Here is a 21,111-nt window from a genome sequence, read left to right on the forward strand (position 1 = left end):
TTAACTATACCTTGGCCATAAATAAATATTTCTATATAGTGCTTGGCCTTTATCAATATCAGTTACCCCTAAAGGCATTTTCAGCAACTTGTGACTATATTCATGAGGTATTTATACCTCTAAGACACTTAACAGTTTTTTAACTCATAACAATTCTTTGCCATCTTAACACTCAGCTCTGCAGCACAGTTCTTGGTAACTAAGAAAGGGTACAGTGAGTTAAACACACTGAACGGATCATGCACTTTTATCTCAATAAAATCAACAATTCCAAGATGAGTTATACTAGAAATTACTAAATAACTGCAAACAAACTATGATCAAAACACATAGGACGTTCTGCTGTTGGATGCAAGCCTACATGAAAGTAGCATCTGACAAAGTTATCATTTAAGTTTGCAAACCCCATTTAAAAAGACAAATCAGTAGCTTGTCGGTCCAAATGACCCTAAGCCTTTAACAAAGGACTTGGTGATTCAAGAAGACGCAAGTCACATAAAGCACTAGTGATCCAAAGCCACTCTCAAACCATTGTGTGGGTTGTAGGTTAAAACCCCTTAGTGCTGCGTATAGAAGAGGAACCAGGAAGAGTAAAAAATAAATACAAAATTAAAGTAGCAGAGTGTGAAGGGAAACTGAATTGGGTGTATTCGTTTTTACAAAAATCGCAGTCTCACTAGGCCAACCCAGATGCACATTAGCATGTCTGTCTGAGAACAATCATGGTGAAATGAGGGTGGCAGATATTACAGAATTAATAACTTTTGAAACTGTCTAGAACATAAAAGTCAGTTGGTTAAGCCAAAGTCCTTATAGACAAGTCTCACCACCACAGCAGTAATCTTGGCAACGCCTACTGGCAGCTATTTCAGGCAAACAAGATCAACCTCCTATTGAAATGAATGGGGAGAGATCAGGCTCCTATCTAAATGAACGGGGAAAGATCCATAATAGTTTATAGGATAAACGGCGTGAACATTGGTTTTCCACACCGCTCCATTAAGGCAAAAAAAAAATCTTTATTTTTTGTATTGACTTTCTCACTGGGCATGCACCAAATATTTCCTCCTAAAATGTTTAGCCTTGTTAGTGTTGGTTTTAGATGCCCCTGAGCCTCCTTTTCAACAAGTCGTCTCCGCATTTGTGAGCTGTTGTCATGCCCGTGCCAAAATCACAACATGGTGATTCTTATAAGACCCTGCTGAGTTTGAACCCATTTAATTAGTAAATTGAATGTTATATTACTAATATTAAAAGTATTATTAAGTAGTAATACCACAGCCCCAGAAATCACCCATAATCTATTGAAATGCTCTCAGTTACAGCAATAGTTTTCTAAATACTGCAAATGTTCAGAGTGAACTTCTTTTGCCTTCTCAGCGAGTCTTTAATGTTGTGGTAATTGTCATCTCAGTAAAAGATTGTGTACATTACAGGCTTAAATGCTTCATCACACAGGCAGGCGCACTCGCAGCCGCCAAACATTCATTAAAAAAAACAACTGGTGACAAATATGAGAAGTACTACTACAAAGACAAATGAACCAAATACACTTCAATTCCAAGTCCTTTGAAATGCAGCCCTCTTGCTCTCTCCCGATTCATGTTTTCATTAAGTGCAACTATAAAAACAAGTGTATTCTTCCTCTCTACTGCTGTGGTCCTCTCTTCTCAAAGGTGTAAACAGGGTCGGTGGTTTTCACTCACTCACTGGCAGAGTATATAACCTGAAGTGAAAAAATTCTTGAGTCTGAGGAAGCAGCAGTTGAGCGGCTGATCACGTGTCCAGTAGCATCATATCGACAGTGGCGTCCCATAGATTGTCTCAAGTGCAAGAACTTTAAAGATTTTAGTGGGTATTTGCAGGTCAAGAGACTCAAGTAGACATAAGGATGTGTGTGTGTGTTTGTGTGTAATTGAATGTGCCATAAAATAGAGTCATGAAAGACGAGCTTGGTTTGTGTGTGTGTTTGTGTGTGTGTTAATGTGTGCCTTTATTAATGTTTCACACTGTGTATGAAATGAGTAAATCCCTAGACGATCAAGTGCATAGTCATTAAGAATATAGAAATGTAAATCTATCCTGAAATCGAGTCTTTAATGCTAATGTGGAAATAAGGTACATAGAGCCCTAACTGGGAACAGCGTGCGGTTTAGTTTGCAACCTAACAGTACGTCTCCTTTCATGCATATATACTTCTGTGTCTATATGCGTCTGCGTCTGTGTCTGTGTCTGTCAAATCACTGTACTAGTAATTTCGGAAACCCTAGCTGGCGTTTTTACTTATTGGTTTAGTTCCTCTTGGGCATGTTCATTCTGATTTGGGATCTTTTGGGCACCTTCGTCTTTCTGGGCATGTTTGGTCCGTGCTGTGCGGTTCTCCAGTGCCAGCTGCATAGCCCAGATGCTGAGCGGTCGCATGTAGGCCAGGGAGCGATATATCCCCTTCTCACAGTACGCTTCGGGGGTCTGGAAGGCCATGCCCAGACGTTCCCACACCGTCTTGTAGCAGCCCTCGGCCGTCTGCAAGCCCTCTTCTACCATTCCCTGAAATGGGCAGCAGAATGGAGGAGGTGTTATGAAAGGTGTTATGTTACCAGGATTGGAAGGGTAACCGGGACAGAAAAGTAGAAGGTAGAGAGAGAGAGAAAAGAGACATGCAGGTCTTTACCAGTAAGTGAACTACTCCTGGGTATCTGCTCAAGTCAATCTTAAATGCTCTATAGCACTATACCATACTGTCATCATATCTCCTCTCAGTAGTTTGCCATTAAAGAAACCGTGTTGTGTTTGTGTTTGGTTACATGTGTGCCCACCTCTAGATGTTTTCCCAGCCAAAAGGTCTGTATGGGGTTGGCAAGTGTGACGTCACGGATCCAAATCCTCAGCTGCCAATGTTTACTGTAATGTTAAAGCCAATATTTACGGTTGGATTGTAAAACACCTGCTAAGGTTACGAAGGCAAGGAACACCTCGTTGAAAAGACGAGACCACGAGGATTCATCTACATTTTAAAGTAAGTCGATCAGACCTTTATATCTCATTCAATGAACTCCATGAAAGTGCGACTAATAAAAAGGACCCAGTGCTGTTTGTGCTAACGTTAGCCACGCTACAATTTCAAACAGAGTTGTGAGTGTGAATGTTATGACAGGTGGCAGCTTGAAAGGGAAAGTTCAGGCTTCCATGAAGAAAAAAGAATATGAGGTGGAGGTGAGGAGAAACATTAGCTTAAATATGTGGGTGTCGACTAGAAAACTGATGTAACTGTTCTCTGTTGACGTTTACTATGTTAAAATTGCTAGCGATGGATCCGGAAGTGACGATTTTGGTCTTGGTGACGCATCGACTTGCCAACCCCATAGTGTTAAAGTACACAGTGTTGAAAAGCTTGGGTATCAAATAAAAATGTACAAAACAAACTTAACAAAACCTCACCTCATGGATCATGGTGGCGGCCAGCCCATAAACGACCCCCACCCACACCTCATCCGATTGGACGCTGGATCGGTCGGGCACTCCCTCAGGCCGCATGCCGTTTACTGCGCCCATCTGCCCACTGGCAAACTTCATCACATTCAGATCAAACACCGATTTCAGAGCACTCTGGATCTTCTGCTGGGGAAAGGCCTGGGTAAGGGAAAGAAGAAAGAGACAGACTTGGGAATAAAGGATCGGATCAGAACCCACGTACAAGGAAAATCACTCACTACTTAATACTTTTATTTTTTCACTAGTTACTGCTTCTTTGTTTTTTGTTTGTTTTTATGTGGAGCTGTGGGCGGGGGGGGGGGGAAACAAACACAGATTAGGTTTGGATCATCTTTCTCTGTAACCCATGCCCCTGGATCTGTACTCTTCCTTTGTCTCAGTAAGAGAAAATAGCTGAGACCTGACTTATTAGCATTTTAATTCCTTGCCTCCTCCTTCATGCTATGACCCCCCCCCCCCCCACCTTATGTCCTCTGTCCTCACCCCCTCCTCCCCCCAGAGGACCCGCTCCCCCACAGATAAACCCCCCATTGTCCCCCCTTCCTGCCATTACCTATAGGGTGAGGTCTTATCACCATACCCCTATATTCTCTTACATAATCTTTAATCAGTCAGAATTGACGGTTGCATTTAATAACATTTGAAGGAAGACTTAAGTAGACTTAAGGACAGACAGACAATTGGACAATCAGACAAAAGAAACTATATTGTCGTCAGGGGAAAGTGACAAGTCACTCATGCAGGAGAACGTGTCACACCTGGAACTCTCCATCTCCCAGTCCAGAGGCTCGTAAGAACCAGTGGCCAGCACACTGGTCCGACATCACGCTATTGGACAAGCTCCGCCCACTGCTGTCATAGTTGTAGTACTGGCCTAGAGCAGAGAGACAAGGGAAGGGGTGGAGAATGAATGGGAGGGCTAAAACTCCAAATGAAGACTCTACAGAATGAATGGAGCTGCTAAAACTCCAAATGAAGACTCCACAGAATGCATGGCAAGGCTAAAACCCCAAATGAAGACTCTACACTCTACCCCTTGGGGTACGTGAAGTCAGTCCAGGGGGTGCGCGAGATTTACAAAAAAATATATTTAAAATTAGCAAAATAGTTATTATACGGCTCTTCAGAATGTTCAAGTTCTGTTGATTTGAATGGGCCACCCCAACGTTTGCAGGTCTGTAATGTCTTGATATTCACCGCTGCAAAAAGTTAATGACCGCTGTCATTGGCAACAGGTTTTGTGCTTGTAATTGACATCTTTAATAACATTCCGCAAGTAGTCCGGTTATTGAACGTAACGGAAAGTCATTGAAACTTGAAGTCAGCCAGTAATGGGTAGCTACGCAACACTTGAAACTTCAAAGTTCTATTAGCCTGAAGAACAATTTTTTGTAAGCGGAAATCACGAAACGGCAACTAAATCATTGAAAAGAGGTATTCTATCGTTTTGGTAAGTAACTGTATAATAAGCGGGAATCTTTTCACAAAAACATGTGAGCTGAACACACAATTGCTGCTGCACACAGAAGTGCGTTGGCTCTTTCGAGGGAGAATACTCAACCGGCTGTTGGAATTACGATCTGAAGTACACACCTTTCTGATTGAGCACAGATCCCCACATGCCACCTTGTTCCAGGACACAGACTGGCTTGCAAAGATGTGCTATCTGGCATATATATTCAGCTAACCGAACGAACTGAATGTGTCTCTGCAGGGAAAGGACACCAGCATTTTAAACCTGTATGACAAGGTGGGAGGCTTCCTGAAGAAAGTAGAGCTGAGGAGAAGAGCCTCTGCATTGGGGGATTTCTCCTGCTTTCCTCATGTGGATGATTTTCTTTCTAGTGAGGATGTGGACAGAGCTCCAGTGAAGTTGGTCATCGTGGAACATTCAAAATTTGAATGGAGGAGAAATATACACAGCTGGATTGGGTGAGAAATCCATTTCTCTTGTCCGAAGCATACGGAAGCAAGCTACCTGTCACTAATCAGGAAACACTCCTGGAAGTGTCATCTGACTGTGGCCTCCAGTTGAAGTTTTCGTCCACACTCACACAGTTTTGGGTGTGTGTGAAGCAGGAGCACCATGACCTGGGAGAGAAAGCTTTGGAGCAGCTATTACATTTTGCCTCCACATATTTATGTGAGGCCTCCTTCTCTGCAATGACTGTGATCAAAACAGAGCAGAGAAACAGACTGTGCCTGGAGAAGAGGTTGATCACAGCAGTTGCCTACCTGCCACCAAGACTGACAAAGATTCTCAGTGAAGCACAAGCACAAGTTTCTCACTAAAATGTAATTGCAAAAGCACTCAGTTCAATGCAACAATGTTCAATCTTCATTGGTGACAGTTTAAAAAAAACAGACAATGATGGCATAGCGCTGTGTATTACATATTTTTCAAAATCAAAAATGCTTTGCGCTGGTTAGGGGGTACTTGGCTGAAAAAATATTTCACAGGAGGTACATCACTAAAAAAAGGTTGAGAACCACTGCTCTACAGAATGAATGGAGCTATGAATGAAATAAAGACCCTATAGAATGCATGGCAAGGCTAAAACTCCAAATGAACACTCTACAGAATGAATGGAGCTGCTAAACCTCCAAATGAAGACTCTACAGAATGAATGGAAGGGCTAAAATTCAAATGAAGACCCTACAGAAAGTACACATCAAGTGATTCCCATTCAGTTGTCAGTCCTGAAACATACCGTTTTAAATTAAAATTGCTTTAAATTAACCAAAAGCCTGTAGCATACACCCCAGACCTACTCTATACATTGTCCCAAAGAGTGCACATTTACTACTTCTGCCCTACTAAAACACACACACACACACACACTTTTCTTCATTCAAATACCTGATTGTTCTTTGTAGGTGACCGTGGACAAAAACATCTAATTGAATAAATGCAAATACGTGCACGCAGACACTCACTCACCGTTCCACAGCAGCTTGTCAAAGGCAGCGCTGCCTCTGTCCAGCACGTCTCTGTAGCGCAGGTACACGTCTTCACTGCCCAGCAGCCGCGCCATCTTGCACATCATGCACACCGATGCCAGCCACAGACCCCCGCAGTAGGCACTAATAACAGAGCGAAAGGAAGAGAAAAGGGGGAGGTGGAGTTGATGTGCCTATCTAAATCATCTGGGGAGTCAGCTGACTGCAGTTTTCACTATATTCTTCAATACAAATATTACCATAGTCAGCCACAGTAAACTCCAACTCGCTCGCCACAGTGATATTAAGGATCAAACTCAAGAAACACTTCTATGTATTTGTTTAAAACAGTGTAAAAATTATTTAAATACAGTGTGTATTTTGATAGTGCTTAAAATAATTTCACTCGCGTCTACACGCCCTTCACCTAGGTCCAGTGACGGTCCAGCCATCATAGGTCTGGTCTGCGTAGCCCGAGTTCTCAATGAGCCCATCGCCGTCCCGGTCAAACTTCATCTCTGACTCCATCACCGCCTGCACTCCCAATCAGAACAGCAAGTCTGTGAGTGACATCTGATATATCCAGCTTGCGACTGACTCAGGTGAAGATCTTTGCATTTGTGTTACATACTGTAAAATCTTTAATGGCTGTACGTTTATTTCTATGTTGGTTTGTGTATGCGCCATGTATTAAACATTATTTAGAAAATAGCTTATTAGAAATAAGTACAGTATGTATGTAGAAAGGCTTAAAATAATGCCTGATGTGTGGATTTGAGTACATGAGTAAATGTGGGTGTGTGTTGGCCCAATCTAGAAGGAGTTGTGTTTGTTCTTGCATGTCTACCTGGCAGACAGGCCACATATCGGAAAGGTACTGCGAGTCCTGTGTCAGGTGGAAGTCTCGGTACACCTGCAGCACGAACTTCAAGTTGAGATCCTTCCAGTCGGCTGTGTCATGGATCTGGTAAGCGTTTACACGTGTCCATGGCTCATCCTCTGTTAGGGGTGCAAAGGTCATGTGAGGTCAGGAGGTCAGTCCCGTTTTGATGAAACTAGATATGATCTTCTCGATATTATTTGATTTGTATGTAATTAAATGAGCAATTATGTGATTAGAAAAATGTAAAAGTCAGCTGTGCGTATGTGTATGGTAACAAAGACTGGGTTCATTGTAAAGAACTTACTGGTGGCAACATGATAAAAGCTTGACACAAGCTTCAACAAGATACAAGTCTGTACCTGGGTCTCCGATGTCATGGGGGACGACATTGCGGGTCTTGACTGCGGAGTGGCGGCCACTCATCAGGACGAGCCTCTCTGTGGGGTCACTCTGCACCACGCTGCCAGCTGACACACACAAAAGCAATGGGCAGAAAAAAAATGTATGTTTGCCCGTTAGCCGGTTATAAACGTTTTTTTGCCTGGTATAATTTTATAAAGAGCAGATCAATTTAAAACTTGCCATATAACTATAACATATCCTTAAAGGAGTCGTATCATACACTTCTGCAGTAGCACCCCGGAATTCACAGTGAAAGGACGAAAACAGTTACTTTAACATTTTAAATAAATACCAGAAAATGTTTTGCTTGGATCACTCAAAAACATAACCCAACATCTACCTAGCTAGCTTCTATTTGGGAGATCGATGGGTCTAAAGGTTGGTGTGTAACATAATGTCACACCAACTGACAATTCCATGTTCGCTTTTAAGCATGCGTCCTAATTCGGCTATCTAAACATTTTCTAGCAGAGCGACACCATAAGACTGTATGTTCACACCACCTAACTAAGTGAGATTTTGGTTAATCTGTTAGGTGTGTTTGGTATGTCCCTGAGGTAGCTAGTTAGCTAAGCATTCCCCAAAACATCCCTCTGCATATTAGCTGGCATCCAAAACCATAACAGGGAATGAACAGAAATCCCCATGCACAGCCAATACTGGTGGTTAGGTGCTGGTTGGTCCCAGTGTGGCCCTTACCAATGTCATACTGCAGGCTGAGAGCAAGTTTGGGCCACAGCATGATCAGGGCGAAGGATGCATAGAAGTGCACATCATACGTGTTATACATCCGGTACTCCTGTCCTGTAAGATGGAGAGAAATATCAGAGAAAGGCCGGGTGAAAAGGAGGGAGTGGACACATCATAGGTATTCCATATCATGTGTGGCTGGTCAGAAAGGAGGAGTGACACTGACTGAATACTGCATAAGAGGGAAAGAGCAAGGGAGCAAACAGGAAGGAGGAGTGACACTGACTGAATACTGCATAAGAGGGAAAGAGCAAGGGAGCAAACAGGAAGAAGAGAGAAACTGAAAAATTGATTGAAAAAGAGAGATGCTCACCCTCAAGGTAGGCGAAGCGGCCATACTCCTTAACAACAGGTGGCTGGGCTGGGAGCCCCCCTTCATTGCTACGGAGACCACCACTGACATCAACATCCTCTGGAAGTTCCACCCAGACCGTGCCTCCGTCTGCCACGAAGTAAAGCTCATTAAACAGAGCTGACTTATACCAGGAGGGTAGGGAGCTGAAACACACATACACACACACCTTTGCGGTCAATTATATTTACTTTGAATGAAATCAAATGCAATTCACAGTATCACAGTATATATTCTTTGACCCTTCTTGGACTCTCCACTTCTTTGCACTATTGTTGTGTTACAATTCACAGCTCCTGTATATAGGCGTTGCTCATTGTATATACTTTTTTAGACTTCTGAGACTGCACTGTTTGTATTGTTTCGTGTTGTGATGTACAGTATATTCTGTGTAGGCACACCGAGAGCCACTTTAACGAGTCAAATTCCTTGTTTGTGCAAACCTATTGCCAATAAAAAACCTGGTTCTGAGATTAATGTTTCCAGTATATTAAAGGTATGGTCCTTGATTCTTATCCATTACACTTTTCGTGAAATTAAGCAAAATTTTCATCACATTCTGCTAATGGTCTGTCCAGCGTGCGCACTGTTAACATTCTGGTGTTCGTGCACAGTGCTGGTTATATAAATGAGAAACAAAGTCACTCGGACTGAGTCATACACTATTCCAGCCAATCAAGCCATGGCTTCATGAACACGGAAAGGAGGAGTGTGCTTTGATTTCATTTGAGCTTGAATAACAACCTTTTGCCAGAATCCAGGAATGCAGCCTCAATTCAGAAAGGGAAACGGTTTATTCACTTCCCATTTCCTAAACCCTTTCCTCTGTACCTGTCCTGCAGGACTGGCCTCTGCCACTCTTCAATGGCCTTCTCCCAGTCTCTGTAGTGGGTGAGAGCGTAGAGAGAGAGCTCAGGTGCAGCAGTTCCCTCGCTGCCAAAGTATCGCGTGTATCTCCTAAACACACAAATTAATTCAGCGTGAAAACACAGATAGCTGTTCTAAAAATACGCACACTCACATGGCCTACAAAAATGGCCTACAAAACAAACTCAATATACACACACTGCTGTCACAAGTATTTGAATCTCTCTTTCTCTCTCTAACAGAACACCCCCACTAAGAACACATGCATCGTTTCATTTGACTTCAGCAGAGGAAACAATCACAGGATAAATGACTCAGCATGCTTGCAAGCGCGTGAACACACACACACACACACACACACACACACACAAACACCTCTCTTTTAAATACATATTCAAATAGAAGTCCTGCTAAAACATACTGATGGAAATAATTTCCAAATACTGTTTATGACTTTAGAATATAATATTCAAGTGCCTTGTATTATTAATTACCTTATATGAATCATGTACTTATGTTAGCAGGAACATGGCTTTTCTGTGTTTCTGCGTGTGTGTAACTTAGAATATTAAATGCCACTTAGTCTGCATATGTACAATAGCATGATTAGACAAGAGGTGATGAGAAGGAAACTGTGCTTCTTCCGACCTTGTGCAAAACTGCCATCCTTGCAAGACAGGGAGCCTCGGATGTGAGAAAATCCACCACGTGGTTATCACCGCTGAAAGCAAAACTTCTGTCTATATAAACCTTGTGCGATGTGTTTAGCATTGCTTCACTTTCAGACTTGTGCTGGGAGGGGAGCCCGATTGCAATTGTTGTTGTTGTTTGTCTAATAAATGTTCTTACATGCAGCTCCGGAGTACTGAGGTAACGGGGGAATTTAGTCACATACTGCTGTTTTAGGACTAGAGGCAGACTTTGTCCTTTTCACTTTTCAAGTAAAACACACAATTAACCTGCTGTTAACTACACGATTGCAGAGAACTTTTTACTACCAAGAAGAAATAAAAATAAAAATAGCTAATGTTTGATTGTAGTTTAGCAATTGGACTGTAGCTCCCCCAAAAATATGATCCGCTTTGGAGTAAGTAACCGAAACTATTCAAATGTGCTGCCAAAAGAAAAGATAAGCCACGGCGAGAGAGGATTACAAACAGTAGTCTTTTTGTGTTTTTGTTTATCAAAGAAAAACAAAATCATAAAATGGGGCATTGTTTTCCTGTCTCCCTCAAAAGTTTACAGAAGGTAAAGTCCTTCCGAACTAAAGCCCTGGCTAACTTTCAAGCCGTGAAAGGCAACAGATCCCCATGAATAATGACGAGTTAATCCATTTGTGTTCTTTCCCAGTAGAAGACTTCAATACAACAGGAATTAGCATGATAATATATGTTGATGTGGCATTATATCTAAAACAAATTGTTATTTCCTAATACCTAATTGCTTTTGTAATGTGCACTCAGATCTACAAGAGAAAATGAATGGTCACGCAAGAATTGTTTCAAAAGGAGGCTTTCAAAACACAGACTCTCATGGTCGCTGCTATTGTAAAGAATTCTGTTTGCTTACATTTTGCCATAATAATCATATGGGTATACAACTGCTTGAAATATATACGGATGCAAGTGTTTGGTTCTCAACAAGTTAACTGTTACTCAACTGTGCCAAATGGATGGCGCTCGCATTTAGTGCACACACACACACACACACACACACACACACACACACACACACACACACACACACACACACACACACAGGTGAGGGTGGGTCTTTATGAAAAAGAGGAAATGAAAATGGCACATATGCTGACAGTGATTATATTTGAGGGTGTGTTGGTGATTGTGCACCTGTTTGTGGGTGTTTGTGAACGTGTGTGTGTGTGTTTGTGAACGTGTGTGTGTGTGTGTTTGTGTCCCTCTACGACAGGTGACAGTTTTGTTTCTGCATCAGTGAGTATGTTTACAGACCACTTAAGGTGTTTGTACATTTAAGTGTCTTTGGCTCCTGAAAGACATTCGACCAGACTGTGTGTTTGTTTGTCTGTTGGTGTTTCTGTCTTTAGCTGGTGTGTTTATCTCTCAGGAGCCTAGCTGTATCAGAGACCCATGTCAGTCCAGACCCCTGTCCTATGTCAGGCTAAGGCCATCCTTTTAAATTATGTTGTGAGCAGGGCAGGCATTTCGCGGATGGCAATGTCTTGGTTCTAGCGAAAAGGACCAATTAGAAGACTGTAATACTTCACACTCTAGTCTTCTAGTAGGTATTATTATTATTATTTATTTATAGATATGGATGTTATGGCAAACCACCACATAAACCTCATTTAAGGATGACCGAATCTCAAAACTGTGTGTTGTTGTTGTTGTTGTGTGTACCTGTTGTGTTTCCTTTCTCTGGAGCCAAACTGTATGAGAGGCATGTCCCAGGTTAGACTCATCTCCAGGCTGTTGTGTCCGTGCGCCGACACCAAACATTTGGTCACCAGTGCAGCAGCAACCTTCTCCCCCTTCTGTGTGGGGGGACTGGATCCTGACAGAGATACAGTGAAAGGAAAGTTAAGCGGCTTTAACACAGTAATGTGAAAGTAAATTAAGGTGACTTGTTGGGCAAGATTTTTAGTAGTAATAAATATTATCGTCTGCCCAGGCCAACAAATGTAGATTTCCTCAATCCTACTTGCTATAAATGTTTGAAAGTTTAGGGTCATACCATCTAGAGGTGGGGGAAAACAAATTGATTTGTATTATATTGTTTTAATGTTATATCGTTACAGCGGCACCAAGTAGATTGCAGATATTTATTTATTCAATTGTTTGATTAAAATTTTCATTGTCCACTCTGATAGCATTGCTTTTGAAGATGGTACAAGACCACATTCTTCTCTTTCATCACAGTGGAAAGGAAGTCAGAGTTGAGAACAAAATAACCACGCCAAGATGGCTGCAGAGACCACCAGTATACGAAATGCGATAAATGGGGGAAATAAATCGAAATGTATTGCAGAATCAAATCACAATTCTTGCTGTATCATTAAATGTAAAGAATCGCAATAATGTCCCCCAAATATTGTGATAGTATTGTATTGTCATCTCTGTAGCAATTCTGTAGCAGGGAGTGAAGAGTTTAAATAGTGGTGGAGGGAGTGACAGGTGCGTGTAATCAGACAATCAGGGGATTGTGAAGGTGACTGAGGCAGGTGTGTTGAATCATGAGGGGGGGTGGCAGGAGCAGCGCTGGCGTGGCATGTGTCTGTGTTTGTGTGAGAGAAAGAAAAAAGGGGAAATGTGTATCTGTTGTGGACAGACCTGTTGGTGAGTCCAGGCGTCCATCGGAGATGAGATCCGTCCACAGGGCACTGCACGTCCCCTTTGGACTGAACGCAGTCTGATAACTCACCTCCCGACCAGGCTAAGATACGCACACGCACACAAACACACACACACACACATAGCAACACAACAATTAGATAATCTCCTAACCTGCAAGAACAGTTAAATGCAGTGACTTGTCAACAGAGCGATTTTGCACACACACATAAAACATTTACTTTGTGTGGAAATGCTCTTGCTGATTTAAATGCTGGTCCAGCCATCACAGATAATACAAGCAGATCAAGAATGACCGAATAGCTACCATAACAACCATTTTGATTCTTAAAATAACATGACACAGGTGGCTACATCTTCCTGACACAGGTGGACTATGAGGCTTGAGTGCTCAATCTGACAAACTACTGACACCAGTGTCACACAAATATACACCTCACACACACACACACACACACACCTGTTCCCTGGCTGCCATACAGAGTGTGTAGGGGTTTGTAGATGTGCAGTGGTGCAGCAACACGCCTGACACAGCCTCCCCCTCCTTCTCTAAGTGGAATGGTTCATTCCAGTGTCCTCCGCCCTTGTCGTCCTTGTGGCCTGAACCGTTTAGCAATGTAAACATGATGGACACGTCCAAATCGTAGTCATTCTTGTTCTCCACGTCCCACACAAACACTCCCACTGGGAGACTGGAGTCCTGGAGGACAGCGGGATTAAGAGAGGAAAGAGGCAAAGAGGATGTTAGCAGGAATGTGATGTAAGGAGAGGAAAAGATGGAGGGGGTACAAGAACAATGGAAGACACAGTAAATAAATGACAGAAGGAAAGGAGAACAATGTGTGCAGTTAAGGAGTGGTAGAAAAACAGATGCACCCCGTAAAACTTTGCGTTTTTGTATTGCAAATTGCATAGTTTTTATTTATTTATGTAATTAAGTGCTGTTTGTTTGCAGTGTGTGTGTGTTTCCTCAGGGCCTCCAAATGGAATCTAGCTAGTAGCTGAATCTGACAAGTAAAACCTAGTTGACTAAACAGAGCTGAAACAATCCCATCCACACTGTTTGGGACTCTCCGAGGTCCACACCACGCACCTTGTAGTCATGCGGAATGATGGGGGACACCTGTCGGCAGGTAAGTGTGACGTTCTGACCAGGCAGGTGGTAGACGGTCCAGGCGCGGGGGTACAGGGCGTGGTAGAAGGCGTACTCCCCGCAGAAGCCCCAGTTCCAGCCCTGCAGGGCCGGGGGGTGCTCCACGCTCAGCACCTGCTGGTAGACCGTCTGACCCCCCCGACGCAGGCACACTGTAAACTAGGCAGGGATGAGAGAAAGAAAGAGCCAGAGGGAGAGATAGGGGAAAAAGGGGAAAGGAATTTAGAAGAGGAAGAGTGGGAGATGGAGACAGAAATGAAACAGGAAGAGATGGTTAGAGAGACAGAGAGAAGAGGAGGGGAATTTGATGATGTTCAAGAGAAGGAATTTTATAAACCAAACACACAAAAAGAGAAAAGGCCAGACATACCGGCACTAGAACTTTGGAACAAAGAGCAAACATTTGCTTGCACTTAAGTAAATTATTGGCCAAAGCAAGAGTTCAATTCACTGCCATACACCTCCATAAACACACACACAAATACATTTCAAGACCAGACGGTCACACCCATTCTTTTCGCCACACACTAAACACACACACAGACACAAGGAAGTTTTACAGCGCAGGCAGCCGTTGCTGTATTTGTGTGTGAATAATTCAGAAGGTCCACACCTGGTGCCCTGCGAGGAAGAGGCCTGAAGAACTTGTTAAAGAAGCACAAACACCCCAGAACACACACACACACAAACACACCCCTACTCCTGAAGTGTCACAAAGTGAGAAGATGCTGTCAGAGTTTTTGCCTGATGTTTTCTGGGCTAAAATGTGAGAGACATTTTGTGAGTTGCAACTTATGTTTTTCTAAAGAAAGTTCAGGGGGGAGCCCATAGGGATGATTGACAGCTGTCACTCACCCCACTTCCACATACTACGAAGTCTTTGGCGTTGCAAAGCATCCTACCTCCTCGCCATTCTCCATTTCAGTAATAGCTCAAATTACCCCTTATCTATCTCGCACACACACACAGTCTCCGCTGTAGACATCCCTGGCCACGGCCAGCTACCAAGGCAAACATGCATATTATCAGCACTCGAAATCAAGCGTGCCGATGGGCAAACTAGTGTAACATAGGGGTTACTGACTGAACATGTCTTTGAACATGAAGGAATTTTGTTGGTTGGTTGTACCTGGTTAACCATCACAGTTTTGTAGTGGTACATTCCAGGGTTGAGCTGCCACCTGCAAAACTCCCCCCGCCAGCCACGTGTAATAGTACCTCCTCCAATACCTCCCAGTGGAGCACCTGGAGCAGAAGGACAATGAAAGCAAGAGAGAGTGAGAGAAAAGGACAACACAAGCGATACCTTGATAAGTACTCATGCCCAGACAGTCACCCTCTCCTTCTTTACCATCAATCGGTCATTGACGAAGTTTGCACGCAAGAAAGTGTGTTTCTAGTATGAGGAAAGAAAGTGTGTTTGTAGTATGAGGAAAGCCAGGTTATTTCTACAGGAACATTGCAGGATTTTGGTCTGACATTCAACAACATCAGGCTGCCACGATCATCCTTCATGATTTTCTTTTTGACTGTTTGAGTGTAGAATTCTGATATTCAACCCTCTTATCTACTTTCACACCGGTCATGGCTGCACTTATTGTGTCATGTCATGTGGTGACAGACAGATTGTTGTGTCTGTTATGCAACATCACAGTCTATGGCAGTACTCCGATTACTGAAGAAATCACACATATTTTAATAATTCACTAACATTTTTGAGAGGTTTCAGAGTGTGTGTATGTCTGTGCGTCAGTGTTAATATTTGAACATATTTGTACATGTTTGCACTCACCATAAATCTGTCGCAGAGGCAAGGCACGGAACATATCTATGAATGGCGCCTTCTTTTCCACCTGGGTCTTTTTATACCACCATATCAGATACCTACACACATACACACACACAGACACAGACACACACACACACACAAACACAAACACACAGGACATGGTTAAGGAATGACTTGATCAGTGCTTTATACTCATCAGGCCAGGAATGTGACTCTTTACTAGTAATAAAATGTTAAGTGCTTCCTGAAAGGGGTTGTTCAGGAGTCAAGTTCAAATGGACTGACAGTACAGAAAAGATAAAAACTGTTGAGTGTGGTAATCGCATCACTGCCGTACCACAGTACTAGGAGGTGTTGAGCCCATCAGTTTTGGATGACGCCCAGCAGCGCACACATTTTTTCTCTCTCTCCCCACGAGAACAACAAAACGATTCTAAAAGGCTCAGACCTGTGCACTGAGCATATACACATATATAACATTTAGCACGCGCATCACATCATTGTAACCCCTTGGTCGACTGACCTAAAATATGTAAATATTGCATTCAAATAAATGTTAATATTACTGCAAGTGGCCGTTTTGTTTGTGATTGCATCCAATCATCATGACATGCCATACAGGAATAGTCTTTTTAATGATGTATATTTTTCAGTAGGAAAATGTCCATATCGCTACAGCCCTAGTGTGACGAGATATTCACCACCTTAAAATAATCGGAATAGTAACAAACTGAAAATAATGAACTAACTCCACTAACACAAACATGATGTATAATGTATAACGACAACACATGGTGGCACTGACTGGGAACACTTATGAAGTAGACGTAGCAGACGCCTACCCAGGGCAAAAGCCCATCTGGCCTGAGGACGGTAGCAGAGGATGGCCTGGAGGGATGGACTGTTAGACTAGATAGGCTTCGTCTCAGGTTTCACTGAACACTGCGGGCGTTGTCACTCATTGCATTACCTGCTGCGTGTTTGAACACTGAGGCACTGGTCACCTGGGCTATAATGACTACCTCCAGCACGGGCCACAACATGACTCCATACACACACACATACACACACACACACACGGCAAACCTTAACGAGGTAACTAAGCAGAGAGACCTCTTAACTGACTCCTAACCACAGGATCACTGTCCACATGTCTGTTTTTTTCCCCACCTTAACTATTTCCATGTACTGTTAAATTGTAATTTTTTGATGCAGTCTGCTTTTCTCAGTTATTATGTATTCCGAGTATGAGTTATCCTTAGATTTAAGTCTCTCTCTCTCTCTCTCCCACCCCCACAACAGGTTGCTACAGTGGAATACCAATAATTTTAAGCTGCCTGCTAGGATTGCTAAGGAGCAAAGGTAAAACACCAGAGAAAAACAATGTTGAGTAACTGGACAACTCCATTTCCCATCCTCCACACAAACTCTCCTGCTGTAGGTTTGTAGCAATTTAAGTGCACTAGTAGGCTAGTAGGAGTAATTTCTATTGTGTTCTCATACTAGGTAAAAGGATGTTTGCATTAGTAGCTGTTGATAGTCCATCTCCCTATTGCAAGTTCCATAGTTATGTCACCTGTCTGCATTGCCACAGCATCAAGTCTTGTAAAAAAGTTTAGAGTGGAAATAGGTTACATTGGTTATATTCCTATGACAAGATTTAGGGAATGTTGTATTCAGTGTTGTTTAGACTAATTTTTAATCATTTTCCTTTTCTGGGCCAAAGTGACCAAGCCACGTCACTTCACCAGAACCAAACCTCAATCTCATTCTATCTCACTCCATGTCTATAGCTGATAGAGACAGCATCGTTATGGGTGGTGTGGTTTTCTACCTCTGACCATCGGTTACATCCACGCCCACCCCCCCACCCCCTTTCTGTTCTCTCTGTCCATTCATGTGTGGCGTGAAGTGTGATCACATCTACAGCTGGTTGTAAACGGCTGCACACAAGCTGATTCAGACAGGGCAGAGCAGAGGGGATTGTGGGATATGGGGAGATAAAGCTAGGGATTGTGCTGTGAAGGTGACGCTGCTCTGGTGGTGGTGTGCAGAGTGTCTGTCTGTCTGTCTGTCTGTCTGTCTGTGTTCACACTTGTGTCTGACTGAGAGTGAGGGAGCAAGGAACAGAGAAAGCGAGGCAGCTAGGGAGTGAGAGAAATAACCGCATGTTTGCCAATATCCAGATAAAAGGTCACACAGAAAACAGTGAGAACTGTATAAATTCAGGTCAGAAGAGGGTGTGGGTTGGTTCTGATTACATACTTCATGCAGTGTGTGTGTGTTTCTATTAATCTCCAGTAATCATTAACAGAGTCCCTTCTCACAGTGTTCAGAATGAATCAGGTCAACAAACATTACCAATTAACTCAGATCACCATGACAACAGGAAGAACGGGAACGTCTACATTTTGAGTTGATTTGTTGGTTTTGTGTTTTGTGTTTGTGAGTGTGTGTGACTGTTAAGCCTGTTCTGTACGCAACTCTCAACCGTCTTTTTTGGATGGATGTTAAAGCATTCCAAACTGGAACATTTCAACATGACAAGAAGGCTCTTTGTATAGAAGATCTTGCTATGTACTTCTCAAATATTAGTTAACAAGGCTAGGAACAATAACACCCATCACACTCAGATGGTTTCCACACACAACCTCGATACACTGATTACACTCTTCACACGCATACAGTATGCGGTCATATCCAAATTAAATATACTGAGTAGCTACACAAAAGACTGTCAAATATCAATAGAATACATACACACAGTCCAGTAAATGTGAACAGCAGAGTATAGCTCTGCACCTCCCAGAGTGAGTTAACACACTTGCAGGTGTGCCCTCTCTCACACACACACACACACAAGCTTTGCATAAGGTCGAGCTGAAGAAACAAAGTGGTATGCACACGGTTCTTTACTGTTCATGTGAAGTTCGTAGATCAAGAAGAGCAAGTCAGTGGTATGCAGGACATTCAGTTGAGTCATGCTGCCATGCAAACACTACTTCTATATTTCCTTTTCATACCCTTTGGAGCCACTATCATAACAAGAGAGTGATGTGTGGGACCTTTTGCATGAGAAACTTGAGGGTGAAGAAAATGTAATTATAATAACAACTATAATATAACAGCCACTGCTGATGATTACCCATGACCTGACTTGTTCTACCCATTACACAAATCACACTTGATTTGTATTTGGGAAGGCCCACATGGTCAAGGATTGACTCACTCACACAACATTCAAATTACTATGTCGTTCACATTTAATCCCTACGAGGGAAAACGAGTCGGAGTGCAGTGAAACGGTTGGTTTGTATAGGAACAGGTGATGAATATGTGAGAGGTGGGACTCGCACACACACTCAAACAGAAAGAGGGAGGCCACAAAAGCAACACACTATTGTTTAGCGGGGTGGTTTAGTAGAAATTTGCTGTGGCTTTGGGAACTAGTTTTGTTTGGCGACATAGATCTGGGTCGCGTCCTCTCCACAACCTGCGCAACGTGAAACCTGCCAGTTTCCATGGCGAGGTGGCGAGTTCATGGTGGACCTAAAAAGTTTTTATCACAAAAAGATGTGAACTACCATGTAAACGCTAGGTGACAGTGAGGTTGGTGCCTGATGTAGTTATTACAAACAATGTGGAAACATTCAATTGAGTTTTTATGAATGAAAGCAGGGGTGAATTGACGGAATGGTTGCTTTATTACCCACGGCTTTAATGGAGGGCATGTCGCTGCTCACCTGATTCCAAGGCCGACGTGCTCCATGATGTTGGAGAGCGATACATCTTTGGCCTGGAAAGGCTTCCTCTTCTCTTTAAACTCATGAGCCAGGCAGATCCTCCATCCCTCTTTCGGCACCTTGTATCCCAACTCCGATGAGACATAGCGGCCCATCAGTTCAGACGTCTGGTCTGATGACTCCATCGTTGAATTCCTCTAACGGACAAGTCAATGGATGTCAACAAGTATGTGACAGCGTCACCTTAGGTCTCACTGGGTCCAGTTGTTTTTTGCTAAGATAACTTTATCCTGTTTTCAGTGTTGTCACAAAACACAAAATGACACTTTAATTCTCGTGATTGTCTTTCCCTCTAACGAAAAATACGGTGCGATAAATCCTAGGCAACTCCATAACCTGTCAGGCGAGTTAGTACAGGATATTCAGAAGGATTCGTCGATTCACCTCTGGTTTTACGACGAGAATGAAGTGGACCCATAAAAAAATGCGCGCTCCCCATGTGAGGTAACGCGCAGAAAGGTTACAACGCAGAGGTTTATCACATGAATCTCAACAGCAGGGATCCAACGTTTAACACCTAAAATCGTCAAAATATGTCCATGGGAACTCATCCAAATCTACAACATCCGTATATTAGCCAAACAGTGGAGATGTACACTGTAGCCTATTCAAGCAACAGCAGAAGAGGTAACGTCAACGTTAGGCTATTCCCGGTGGCTAGTGTCATACAGGTATCTTTAGCTATAGCTAAAACATTGCATAATTTAGTAAACAAAACAAAAGTTATTTGGAAGAGCGGCCTTGTCACAATGCAACAGCAAACAGCTTTTCTTAGCAAAACAACCAACACCTGTCAAAACCCCTTCCTCAGTGTAGATGCACTGACTCATATGACAATGATTTGGCTGCATTGAGAAAAGTTGAATGCTATGCAGAGGCTGCTGAAGGTACCATCTGAAGCAGAAATACCTATTTCCAGTGCGTAGCGAAACGTTGGCAAGCTACAGTGACTATAAACTCATTTGTAGTCCAGGCAAGTTACTGCCCAGGCGGCCTTGGGATCCCTTTTTCTGTGTTCCTGCTCTGATGGGGTTTACCGCTGATTGAATACGGATGTTCCATTTCTTGTCGACTAGTACGTTAGTGACGGGACCACAAATGTTTGCTGTAACCCAACGGCATAGTTTTTTAGCCTTATTTTCTCAGTGCCTCTATTGCATATTCCTATCTACGTTTCGCATTTCCTGCAGCCTTCCCATCCCACCCTATGAATGGCATGGATATCACTCCGCCCAGACGAACATGAAACAAGTAGTCACCCACTGTTCGAGACTACACCAAATTATGAAACACTTGGGGGGTGTTAAACAAATGAAGTGTAGTTTTTGATGTAGTAAATCAATTTGACAGA

General features: G+C 42.9%; 1 protein-coding gene across 1 annotated transcript; it reads right to left on the minus strand.

The window, feature by feature from the left end:
• Positions 1-1,438: 1,438 nt before the first annotated feature.
• Positions 1,439-20,952, minus strand: gba2 (glucosidase, beta (bile acid) 2). Its single transcript, XM_080860197.1, has 18 exons — positions 20,670-20,952; positions 19,701-19,897; positions 15,961-16,052; positions 15,298-15,413; positions 14,109-14,327; positions 13,476-13,715; positions 12,995-13,097; positions 12,065-12,218; positions 9,651-9,776; positions 8,781-8,965; positions 8,417-8,521; positions 7,675-7,782; positions 7,280-7,431; positions 6,860-6,966; positions 6,434-6,576; positions 4,251-4,366; positions 3,439-3,630; positions 1,439-2,547 (listed from the first exon to the last, which is right to left on the minus strand). The coding sequence occupies exons 2-18, from the start codon at positions 19,883-19,885 to the stop codon at positions 2,284-2,286; spliced, it is 2,607 nt and encodes an 868-aa protein (XP_080716323.1). The 5' UTR covers positions 19,886-19,897; positions 20,670-20,952; the 3' UTR covers positions 1,439-2,283.
• Between the last annotated feature and the right edge of the window lie 159 nt (positions 20,953-21,111).

Source organism: Sprattus sprattus, assembly GCF_963457725.1.
Source record: "Sprattus sprattus genome assembly, chromosome: 21".
In the NCBI taxonomy this organism is placed as follows: Eukaryota; Metazoa; Chordata; class Actinopteri; order Clupeiformes; family Clupeidae; genus Sprattus; species Sprattus sprattus.